The sequence below is a fragment of the Podarcis muralis genome, chromosome 4 (assembly GCF_964188315.1).
Source record: "Podarcis muralis chromosome 4, rPodMur119.hap1.1, whole genome shotgun sequence".
NCBI classification, from domain to species: Eukaryota; Metazoa; Chordata; class Lepidosauria; order Squamata; family Lacertidae; genus Podarcis; species Podarcis muralis.
In genome coordinates, this window is record NC_135658.1 from 98,253,515 (window position 1) to 98,266,272 (window position 12,758).

Consider the following 12,758-nt stretch of genomic DNA (forward strand, 5'->3'; position numbering starts at 1 on the left):
ATGTTCACCTCCACATTCACAGAGATTCGTGTGCTTTGCTCACATGAATGCAAAGCCATGGTTTATGGGTTACATGAGCCCATTCCACCTTCTCCCTGTGTACACTCCGTTTCATCCACCAACATTGGTTCAAACCATAGTTTCCAATCCTGGGTTGGAAGGCAACAGCTAACCAGGAAATAAATGAATTGGAGAACATGAGAGGAAGCACATGATTCCATGAATTACTTGTAATTTCTTCCTGGCCACCAAGTTGAGGTTATGTCTCAGGTAAACCATGGGAAACTGTACTGATTGAATTTCTACTTTCCACAGTGTGATCAAAGGCACAAAGCCAGCCTGGAAACATGTGCCATCCCAGACGTATCCAAATCTGAGTAACAGAAAATGCTTTCCTTGTAGCTGAACATAAATGCTTCCCAACAGAAGGATGCTTAAAAATGGTATTCTACAAGGATATTCTCATGTTCCTAGAAATCAGAGGAACACAAAAATGGCTTAGTACTTAAAATTATTTTCAAATATGAACTCTTAAAGAAACACCAGTTACAGATTAACAAATTCAAATGCCTTTAATAGTCTACGTTTCAGCACAAGGGCTGGTATATGAATTTTGAAATTGACAAAAGCGATTCAAAAAGTTCTCTTTAAATTTGAAATAAAGGGAATGAAAATAGAGGTGTGTAATTAAGTAGTTTTTAGAACACGATTATGATTATCAACATTTATTTCTTGAAATAATAACCTAAGATGCTTTTTTCTGCTTTACCTTCTTCAAGTATTGTAGTGGAGCTTCGTTTGTCTGTGAAATAAAATAAACACATTTGTGTAGTTGAAGCAAGCAATAATAAAGCAGCAGTGGTGCAGCACTCGCCTAACACTTAACCTGCAACCATTTTGGCAAGTTTCAGTCCTACTGCTATAATTTCATGACAGCTGCACATTTAACATGAATCAGGCAAGCAAACAAAACACAACCACCAAAACAAACAAGTATGCAATTCAAGATCTACCTCCAGAAAACCTGAATTCTGTAATCTCTGAACATTATGAAAATGAAACGCATTTGCATACATTTGCTCATGTTGTATAACCTAGTCTGTTTGTGCTGGGCACTGAAAGAGCCAAAGAACTATGCAAATCAATGAACACTTGTGCTCTGTGTTCAGCCTCACCTTCAAGACCTTATGTAAGGCCTGCCATTACATTTTCAAACCTACCTTTACAGTTTTAGGGTGCCTCTGCACTCTCAGTTTACAGGTGGTTGGCACCATCAATCAAGGTGCTGTCCACCTAAAAGCCAAATATTCAATTGGGGCAGTGAGCAGCAATCTGTGCTCCAACCACATCAATGAACATACTCAGCAGTTGGGAATGTTACCAATATTATAAAAAAAACCTGATGGGTCAAAACCTCCATAACAACAAGTACCTTGCTTTGTTTCAGAAGCTGTCTTTCTGCTCTTATCAGGTCTAGAGGTACCCTCATTATCAAGATCAGGGGTCAGCAAGGTTTATCTTGCTGGGGGGGGGGGATCGGTCCCGCAGAGATCCCTCCATGGGCCTGATCGCCTGCCCGCCCATGATTTTCTGCGTCTGCGCTGATGTGATTTTCGGGGCCACGGAAGCGAGTCCCGCACTGTGCCGTGCCGGTTTAGCGCAGTGCACGAGCAGGCAGCTCAGTTCGGGGGTGGCTCGGGGGCCGGTCAAACGACCTCCGGCCCATGGGCCTTAGGTTGCTGACCCCTGATCAAGATGCTAATTTAAACATAACACTAAGGAGATCACTTGGTTAGAGCACGGTGCTGATAATGCCAAGGTTACAGGTGTGATCCCCATAAGGGACAGCTGTGCATTCCCACATTGCAGGGGGTTGGACTAGATGATCCTCAGGGTCCCTTCCAACTCTGATTCTATGATCTGTTGCCTGGACAATTTGACTGTTCTGTCAGTGCAAGCATTTCCGCTTGTGCAACAAAAAGATCTCCCCCAGCCCCCACTCCTCTGGGTGTTCTCCCAACCCTCCAAAGTAGACTTGCGGAAGGTGCCGGGGGGCATGCATGGGGAGGAAGCCCCACTGTGCTAGTAGGAGTCCTTCTGCTAGTAGAATGAGTTAGTTTAATCCAGCCCCATATTTTGTGCATGCAATGTGATTGGAATAAATATAGCTCTCTTCAGTGAAAAATAATGGCATACTATATATTAAGGTGTTAAAAAAACATTTCAACTCATGGAGATGCTAAAGAAGAGCTAGGGGAAACAGCAGCTGTGCTAAAATACAGAGATATACTAAGGATAATAATTTAGTATTAGAGATGTTTGGAAAATAATACTTGAAAGTAGCGGTGTCAGTTACATAAGGTTAACACCATCTCACTTGCATTCTGTCTTTAAGGCCCACAGACAGTCTCTTCTTTTGCAGAAGATACACAAAAGAGAGCTGCACCAAATTCAAACAAAAATCTTGTGTTCAGATTGTGATTAGCAGATACGATTACTTCTGACCTCCCTGCACCCTCCTCTCAAACAACAACAACAGTACAAGGTTCTGCAGTTAAATCTTTGGAAAAACCATGGAACAAAGACATAGGCTGGTGTGACATGGCATCCATTTAGATTAGTCATTGCTTAAATGGATGTATGCCTCAAAGAAGCATAAAGGTAAAGGGAACCCTGACCATTAGGTCCAGTCGTGGCCGACTCTGGGGTTGTGGCGCTCATCTCGCTTTATTGGCCGAGGGAGCCGGCGTGATTCATGTGGCCAGCATGATTCCGCTTCTGGTGAACCAGAGCAGCGAACGGAAACACCATTTACCTTCCTGCCGGAGCGGTACCTATTTATCTACTTGCACTTTGAGGTGCTTTTGAACTGCTAGGTTGGTAGGAGCAGGGACCGAACAACGGGAGCTCACCCCGTCGCGGGGATTCGAACCGCCGACCTTCTGATCGGCAAGTCCTAGGCTCTGTGGTTTAACCCACAGCGCCACCCACGTCCCTCCCCAAAGAAGCATAGTGAAGTTTATTATTTGGAATACCTTTTCTTTATCCAAGACACTGTTCCATTGAGCATATTTGTTATTTCTCAATCACCTTTACTGTCAAACCTGGGAGGTAATTTTCTCCTATTTGCATTTGTTGCAAAGCCATTTCCCAGGATTTCCATAAAGTTCTGTGGGCGTCTGCTTACTGAGAGCTCTTGTAGTTTTTAAGTTAGTGTCGGACTTAAGACTGGAGGGGCCAAATCGCCACTTAGAGGAAATGTGTGATTCATGGTGACACTTAAATACGTGTCTTGAGCAGCTATGGGAGCAATCCAAAGCCAAGACCTGTGAGGGTAAGTGGAATTGGGTAAAGGTGAGGATCTGGCTGAGCCTGGGCTCAGCTGTGGCTACGCTGGCTGGAGTCCCCCATTCTGGCTCAGCCACAGATGCACTGCCTAAGTCCTCCATCCTGGCTCAGCTGGCGTAAGTCTCAAAAAAGGAACATTCCAGGAACATGGCAGGGGGAGACATTTCCCTCTTCCAAACTCTGGTTTAGTTCAGTCACGTGACCTAGCAACACAGTAGAAGTGACACTGGCAAATAGGTTGGTGTAAGTCTAATTCTATCTTAAAGGCTTGCTTATTATTTTCTTAATTTTTTCATTATATTTGTGTACTGCCCTATACCCGTAGATCTGAGGGTGGTTTGTAACATAAAAATCACATATAAAAAACAGAAAATACATAAAACAAAAATAAAGGCAACCCTCAATCAGTCAAAGGCCTGGTTAAAGAGGAATGTTTCTGCCTGGCGCCAGCTGAACCTCCCTGGGGAGAGCATTCCACAGACGGGGAGCCACTGCAGAAAAGGCCCGTTCCCGTGTTGCCACCCTCTGGACCTGTCGTGGAGGAGGCACACGAAAAAGGACCTCAGAAGATAACATCAGGGTCTGGTAGGTTTAAATGGAAAGAGCTGGTCCTTGTTTTCCCTCTGCGAGACTCAGACCAGCTCACTTGGCAGTATCCTTGCTCCTGAATTTGGAACAGGAATCAATTGCCCCAGGATAATTTACCCTGGTGTAACATATGCTGACTTCCTATAGCTTGGATTGCGCTGCCCTTTAGGAACTATAGTCATACTTGGGTTGAAGTAGCTTCAGGTTGAGCGTTTTCGGGTTGCGCTCCATGGCGAGCCGGAAGTAACGGAACGTGTTACTTCCAGGTTTTGCGCTCACGCAGATGCTCAAAATGACGTCATGCGCAGGTGGCAAATCGCGACCGGCGCAGACGCGGGTTGCGTTCGCTTCAGGATGCGAATGGGGCTTCGGAACGGATCCCGTTCGCATCCAGAGGTACCGCTGTATTCACTTCTCTCTTTATTAGGAGCATTCTGGTATGGTGGTTAGAGTATTGGATCCTGGTTCAGATCCTGACAGAGCCCTGAAGGTCACTAGGTGATTCTGAGTCACCACGTCACAGGGTTGTTGAGGATAAAATGGTAAGAAGACCATGTATGCTGCCTTGAACACTTAGGTGGAAGGGTGGACTAAACATTTAATTTGTTGTGAGGATAAAATGGGTAAGAAGACCATGTATGCTGCCTTGAACACTTAGGTGGAAGGGTGGACTAAACATTTAATTAATGAAAATAAAATACACATATTTTTATTTCAGAGCTCATAGTTCCAACATTGTATCTACCACACTGATCTACCAAGATCTAATAAAAAGCATAAAAGTTGCTGTACCATGAAAATAAATAAAAACTGTTGCTGTACTTACAAATAATGTTGGTTTGGGTGCAAAGACATTTCCTTCCTCGTGTTCAAAAGACAAATTGACTGCTGGACTTGATACGGCTTTTGCATGCAGATTTTGACTCTGTTTCTGGGGCAAACTATCTCCTTGGGGTTTACCATGAAGACGAATCAACATCTGTTTCATCACAGCCAGTTCCTTAACAAAAAAGAAGTCAAACCGTAAGCCTCCATTACTGGTTATAGAACACCCATTTTCTATTCACCAAAGCATGGAAATGGAATCATTACAGTACAATAAGGATGGTTATCTCCCTTTCTGGTCTGATTACTTATTTGAAACCACTTCATAAAGGAAGTAATAAAATAAAAAAGGCACAAGATTTATATAAATAGGAGCTCATCATTTGTGAAATGCTGTGACAGAAAAAGATTTACAGAGCACAGTTAAGCATCCCACTGGCTCTTTTTCACTTAAACTGCCATTTATTTTAAAACGATTCTTTTTAAAGGTTTGTTTTGAAAAGGCAGAGCACTGGCTTAATCCAATCTGCATGCTTACAAATAAGAGGCAGATGGCTGGGATAAGAGAGCATGTCTTACAAAGGCAGATATAAAAAACACTTATTACTCCCAGTAAAGCGAGAGGAGTGGGAACATCCAGGAGAAGACATGCACACTACAAAGATCACAGCAAATATAGGAAAAAATGTTGTAAAGAGACGAGCTTCCCTCTCTGAAACAGAAAAGCAATTTTTTGCCTCTCTCAACAAGTCAGTGCTCTGGACTTGCCTCCCAATCGGGAGAGATGCTCAGTAAAGTAATGAAGAGAGAGACATAGGCCATGTTTGCACACTACATGGTTGAGCATGAATGCGCCCCATCAGTGTGCACCTCTCCCTTCCCCATGGCTTATGCTGAGGCAGTGTTTAGCTTGACAGTTAAAACACTTCAATTTAGTGCTATGTTTGAAGTTGTTATATCGGTTTAAGAGAATTGTGTTAAATTATGCAACAAGTCAATGTCAAACCAAAGTTTGTTTCAGTATAATGTTAACCCAGGATTTTCTAATAGTGAAACTAAACTCTACTGAAGCCCTCTTCCCCATTGCATGGGAGGAGAGGGGATGTAGTAGACGTAGTGCTAAACCATGGTTAAATGTTACCTTTGAATACAACCACAGAGCTCTGTTGAGGGTGGATTATTCTACCCCCTTCATACTTCAACCAACCAACCAAAGCAAACACTTTTAAACACAAGAATGAAACAAGCATCCAGTTTTAGTTCTGAAAATAAGTCTTCTTCATTATCAGAAGTTGGAAAACTGTTAATTAACAGAACCATCCAGGCATGTAAATTCTAGTTTGGGGTTCCATTTGTCACTTTTCATCTTGACAGATAATATTTATCTATTTCACAATGATTTGGGCTTCAGGGAACTGTAAGGAGGCCTGGATAAACTCATGCAACAGTGGTGTAAAAAATGAATGCTTGCAGTTTAATGTCAGACAACAACAAGCAAGTAGCAGTAGACTGTAAGTTAACAATAGATTTCTTAATTCACATTGATTCAGTTTTGGTTACAATTATGAAAATGAGCCTTGGAGGATGAAAGCATGCCATTCCTCATACACAATTACTTATAAGCAGCTCTATAATACCGTAGGATGTAAATTCTTCTGCTCAAAAGGTAAAAATAGGCACACTTTGTTGTGCTGACTGTTACATCTACTTAATAAATGCCCAATATTTCAGTTATGGGCTCCTCATAACACTACCGCAAACCCTTAAAGCACACCAAACCACTTTATCCACTGGGTACATTCTTCTTATTGCTCAGTCATTCAATATTGCAAGTATTTGCATAATTCAGCCATGTGCAGTGGCATGTCAAAACAGCTCAACTGCAGAGCAGCTGTTTCAAAGGGCTGCATAACTGATACCAACATGTTGCTGAAAGTTGTAAACTCTGCAAAGATGTTGCCAAAGCAATGCATAGACAAAATTTCTCGATGAAAATAACTTGGACAATTATATTACAAGCACACGCTTCATCTTTACAGCACTGAGGCTGCAATCCTAAGCATATCCACTGGGAAGCTATGGAAATAAGTATTCAGGCAGGTTTAGGATTGGGATGCAAATCATGTTTTCATTTTAGCAACCACTGTGCTGCACCATATTCTGATTGAAGAGATGTTGAAATTGTACTCCAAAACATGACAATGGTAGCCAATTCTCAGGCTGATAGAGAGTTTACATTTCAGAGAACACAAAGCAATCTTTTAGTAGTTATTTGGCCCTCATATCTCCTGGAGACAGGCCAACTCTCAGGCGAGGGAGGGAGAGAGAATATGCCCTCTCCAAAAATCTTCCCAACTCCTTGTAAACCAGCACAGTCTTGCATGCGGTAAGTCATGGTCTTAATTTCCATCACAGAACATGAGGAAATCACATTTGAGAAAGTAGGAAAGCCTTCCATGCACTTAAAAAAAAAGTTTTAATGAAAACCTCTTCTAGCCAATATCTAGGTGTCTTCCAGAAGTGATGCGAGAACCTTTTATTTAAATGTAATCATTTTAAGTGGGGGCTTTGAAGATTAGCAAATTGCTACCCAGCCAAAGCTTCATGGAACACGATATAAATTGAGCAAAGGAACAATACAAGCACAACATACAGTGGACGCTTGGGTTGCGAACGTTATCCGTGCGGGATGCACATTCACAACTCGCAGCATTCGCAACCCACAGCGGTGCATCTGCACATGCGCGGGTGCAATTTGGTGCTTCTGCACATGCGCAACCGCCGAATCCCAGAAGTAACCCATTCCGGTACTTCCGGGTTTCGGTGGTCCGTAACCTGGAAAAATGCAACCTGAAGTGTCTGTAACCTGAGTGCTGACTGTAGTGCTAAGCAGATTGTTCCACAAGTGCAAGAAAAATCTCTCCCTCTCCCCCCTGCATTCCCTTTAAATCTGCCTGGGTTCGCCAAAAAAAACCTTCCAGAACAGATTTGGGGATGGCGCAGAGCACACATGGAGGGAGAAGTCCTCTTGCACTAGTTGTAATCCTTGCGCTAGCGCAATATGTAACTAAATACTGCTCAGTCTGTTATAGCTCTCTAGCGCCAGTCTTCCCGAATGAGAAGGGAAATCAGACAAGGCAGTCCTTAATGTATCCTGGTCCCAAACTATTTGCAACTTTAAGGGTCTTAAATGACACTCTGAATTGGGTTGAAAACTGGAAGCAGTCTGAGTGCATCCATTCCCAGAGAGCTTCTCAGCCTTATTCCAGCATCAGTCTATGAGCTGGTTCAAACCACAGAGCCCTTGACAATAGCTATGAAAATAATTTAGCAGGTTGTTTTCTTTTGGGGGGGGATGTTATAGTGCCCCTGTCAGGACAGTTGTGTGCTGCCTTTGACCCCTTTAAGAGAAGCAGAGTTTGACAACACTCTGGCACATGTAGCACGACAATGCTTTGTGGAAAGAGATCACCACCCATAGTACATCCTTTGCAAACTTTGTAAATGCTGTGATTTCCAGCATCTGCACAGACACGATTTCCGGCGTCTGCGCAGACACGATATATAGTGCCACGGAAGCGAGTCCCTGCGCAGTGCTGGTTTAGCGCAGCATGCGGGGACTCGCTGAGTGGGTGGCTCGGTTTGGGAGCGGCTCATGGGCCGCTTGTGGCCCATGGGCCTTACGTTGCTGACCCCTGCTCAATGACATAAAGTGTACTAGAGCCTGGATAGAGTAGTTCTTGGGATCCCAAGCACTGAATGCATCCCAAATTACCATATATAAGATGCACCAGACCACAAGTTTTTGGAAGAGGAAAACAAGAAAAAAATAAATCTGAATCTCAGAAGCCAGAACAGCAAGAGGGATCGCTGCGCAGTGAAAGCAGCAACCCCTCTTGCTGTTCTGGCTTCTGGGATAGCTGCGCAGCCTGCATTCGCTCCATAAGACGCACACACATTTCCCCTTACTTTTTAGGAGGGAAAAAGTGAGTCTTATAGAGCAAAAAATACGGTACTTATGAGATCTCAATGGGTCTACTCTGAGGAAAACAACCCATTCCTTAAAAAACAAAACAAACGTACAGAATATCTGTAGGTGATTCTGCTCCAGAGCTATCTCTCGCTGCTTTGGTGGTTCATAAGTATGTTTCTGTTCATTTGTTATATCTGAATAGAAAACTAGAAGGGTTTACACAGCTGGACAGCTACTGCAACATGATTGAAAGATTCATAGTCACCTGGGAAAATGAATTAAGGACTTTTTAAATATTTGGATGATCTTACTGGCAACTGTTTCTTGCTAAAACCCCTATCCTTAATAATAATAAAAATAAAAAACTTGGCTCTCTCCAAAGTACGTTTTGTATAATGTGCTTGCCAGTTTGATCTTGCAATCTAAACAAACACAATGAATTTTGCCTATATTTTGTGGAACATTCCCCCTCTAAATCAAAATCCTAGGCGCTTACATTGCGTTCCTATCAATTTACATTACAATAAGCCTTGCTTATTTTTGTAGCACATGGAAACTGTGTTTCCTGAAAGCCAGATTTTATTCAGCACAAGTTTACTTTATAGGACACAATAAATGAAAATACAATTCTCAGGAGTGTGTGTGTGTGTGGGGGGGGGCGTCTAAGAAGGAGAAGCAAGTTACTCAAAGCTGCCCCTTCTCACCCAAAATTGTGTGCATGAATGGGCCCTGTTTGCTAAAAAGCTCCCAGGTGTTCTAAATTCAGTAGCCTTTTTGTATTCATGTTTAAGTAACACAATAACTCAATAGATAACATAAAATAAAAATGAGAAGTGCTGATAACAGCACAATAGGAACCAGAACTGTCTTGACAATCACTTAGCAGTGTAATTGTTGCTTGCTTCTCTAAACTGTAGTTGAGAACAGCTCCAGGGCTAATTTGGGATACAGAAATTTCCCTGTAATCTCTTGTCTCTCTGTGTATGTGTGTGCATACACAAACAGGACATTAATAGAAGCAAGGATCTCAGAACAGTAACTTAGTGGAAGAAAAATGATAATTACCTTGTGGCTGAATGTTTGAAGGAACTAAGCATTGTTCAAGAGCAAGTTTGTATTTAGAAGGTTGTAGCACATATGCAAAAAGGAAGAATAAATTCTCCCTAGAAACATAATTCTGAAATTGCCTTATATAAAAAAGCAAAACAAGGAAGGAACTTGGCTAAAGGCAGTTTAACCAAAAAGCCTGCTTTCAACTTTTCAACTAGAAAGATGTTTGCTGTTCCCTGACAAAACAGAAAACCAATGTTAATAACCTCAGTGTTGTAGGAGAGCCAGAGGCCTTTCAAGAATGCCTTCAGTCTACTAACTCAGGTAAATAACCTTTAGAAAGGTTCAGTAGTTTAATCGTGGTCGAGAACAACTCTAGTAAAAGGAGACGCAGCTATAGAAAAGCTGACAAACACCTTCACATGCCATGGGATTTCAGTATCAGAACAGATAAGCCTTTTTTAGGGAGCTGCACAGTTGATTAGATTAAATACAATGCAGTTTGACAGCTTTAGAATTTCACAGAACGCATGACGAGACTGGATATTCATTTTTTTAAACTATTTTTCTTTTTCAGTTAATACAAAACACAAAATGGAACAGAATAAAAAGGAAATCCCTCAACTGACCCAACTCCCCCACCCCCAATGGGTTGGATAGTCATGACAAAAAAGGAAAACATTTCAGAGATGAAATAGGTATTTTGAGCATTGGCAATATTTAGTCCTGTTCATTCTACTCTTCATTTTTCTTTTTCTTTTTTAAAACTCCCAAATTTATATACCGCTTGGCTGTAATAAAACCTCAAGTGACCTTTATTTTTTTAATATTTCTTATAAAAGCTGAATAAGTATCAAATATATTTAAAAGATAATTAAAAGTAACAATGTACTAAAAAGATTAAACACATCTGCATCTACATGTCTGGATCTACAGTGGACCTTCTGGTTACGTACCACTCTGAATATGTAACTTTTGGGTTACGAATGCTGCAAACCCGGAAATGCATAATTTTGAGTTTCACCGCACGCTTTGCACATGTGCAGAAGCGCCGCCTCTGCCTACGAACTTTTCAGGTTGCGGACGGACCCCCGGAACGAATTTAATTCGTATCTGGAGAGTCTACTATATATGTTTTAAGCAGGTAATGGAAAAGGTTTGTCCATAGACAGCTTTCTGGGTCACGTGGCCAGCATGCCTTTGACAAGACTTAACCATCCAGGGGAAAAGGTACAGTGAAGATGCCTGTCTGATGTCAATAGGCAAGGAGTTCCAAACTTTAGGTGCTGCCACACTGAAAGACTGATTTCTTACATGTGCGGAATCAATATTAGGTGCTACCTCTAAGTAGGGTGTGCTGAATTTTTCAACTTTCAAATTCCAGAAATAAGGGTTGTTAAAAAGTTGTAACATTACTTGGGAATTCAAAAGATATTCAATATAATTTAGTTTTGCTTGGTAAGTAAAATGCATGCAAAACTGCATAGAAATCATTAAAAAAATGATTGCCAAGTTCTTCCAGTTATAAGGCTTTCCAGGGCAGGCAACTGGCCACTTTTTCAGACACTCACCCACAGTGAGCTTCTGTTGTTGATGTTGTTTAGTCATTTAGTTGTGTCCGACTCTTCGTGACCCCATGGACCAGAGCATGCCAGGCACTCCTGTCTTCCACTGCCTCCCACAGTTTGGTCAAACTCATGCTGGTAGCTTCGAGAACACTGTCCAACCATCTCGTCCTCTGTTGTCCCCTTCTCCTTGTGTCCTCCATCTTTCCCAACATCAGGGTCTTTTCCAGGGAGTCTTCACTTCTCATGAGATGGCCAAAGTCTTGGAGCCTCAGCTTCATGATCTGTCCATCCAGTGAGCACTCAGGGCTGATTTCCTTCAGAATGGATAGGTTTAATCTTCTTGCAGTCCATGGGACTCTCAAGAGTCTCCTCCAGCACCATAATTCAAAAGCATTGATTCTTCGGCGATCAGCCTTCTTTATGGTCCAGCTCTCACTTCCATACATCACTACTGGGAAAACCATAGCTTTAACTATATGGACCTTTGTTGGCAAGGTGATGTCTCTGCCACACTCTGCCAGTGTGGTGTAGTGGTTAAGAGTGGTAGTCACGTAATCTGGGTAACCGGGTTCGCGTCTCCGCTCCTCCACATGCAGCTGCTGGGTGACCTTGGGCCAGTCACACTTCTCTGAAGTCTCTCAGCCCCAGTCACCTCACAGACTGTTTGTTGTGGGGGAGGAAGGGAAAGGAGATTGTTAGCCGCTTTGAGACTCCTGAAGGGGAGTGAAAGGCGGGATATCAAATCCAAACTCTTCTTCTTCTTCTTCTTTTTAAGATGCTGTCTAGGTTTGTCATTGCTTTTCTCCCAAGAAGCAGGCATCTTTTAATTTCGTGACTGCTGTCTCCATTTGCAGTGATCACGGAGCCCAAGAAAGTAAAATCTCTCACTGCCTCCATTTTCCCACCTTCTATTTGCCAGGAGGTGATGGGCCCAGTGGCCATGATCTTCGTTTTTTTGATGTTGAGCTTCAGACCATATTTTGCACTCTCCTCTTTCACCCTCATTAAAAGGTTATTTAATTCCTCCTCACTTTCTGCCATCAAAGTTGTGTCATCTGCATATCTGAGGTTGTTGAGAGACCTTCTATCTCCCCAATATTCAGGCTCAGCTTATTTTGCATCATCCATAACTCCACTGAATCCAGGCGCTGGTATTGGACGACCTCTCCTGATTCAGATATTATCCAGCTATTTCTATAGGGCTTATTATGGGGGAAGTTTTCGAGTGAGAGCTCCTTTGTAGAGGGTGCAGGGGACAAATGCTCCCCCACTTTCCTCTTTGGTATCACTGGAACTGGTTGTATTGCCTTGGTGGCTAAAGAGAGAAAAACAAATGTTGATGAAAAATAGCCACAGCCCCTTTGCTGCTGAGAGAGTCCTCTAAAGGACATGTCTCCTGTGGGCAA

General features: G+C 42.4%; 1 protein-coding gene across 3 annotated transcripts in view; it reads right to left on the reverse strand.

Moving 5' to 3' along the window:
* Positions 1-553: 553 nt before the first annotated feature.
* PIBF1 (progesterone immunomodulatory binding factor 1) overlaps positions 554-12,758 on the reverse strand; it is an 88,884-nt gene continuing 76,679 nt past the window's right edge. For all 3 annotated transcript variants that reach the window (XM_028728377.2, XM_028728375.2, XM_077927778.1), the window contains 2 exons: positions 4,763-4,936; positions 554-802 (listed from right to left, as the gene is read on the reverse strand). In XM_028728377.2, the coding sequence (XP_028584210.2) occupies positions 746-802; positions 4,763-4,936 (231 nt within the window). In that variant the 3' untranslated portion in view covers positions 554-745. The remainder of the gene's footprint in view (positions 803-4,762; positions 4,937-12,758) is intronic.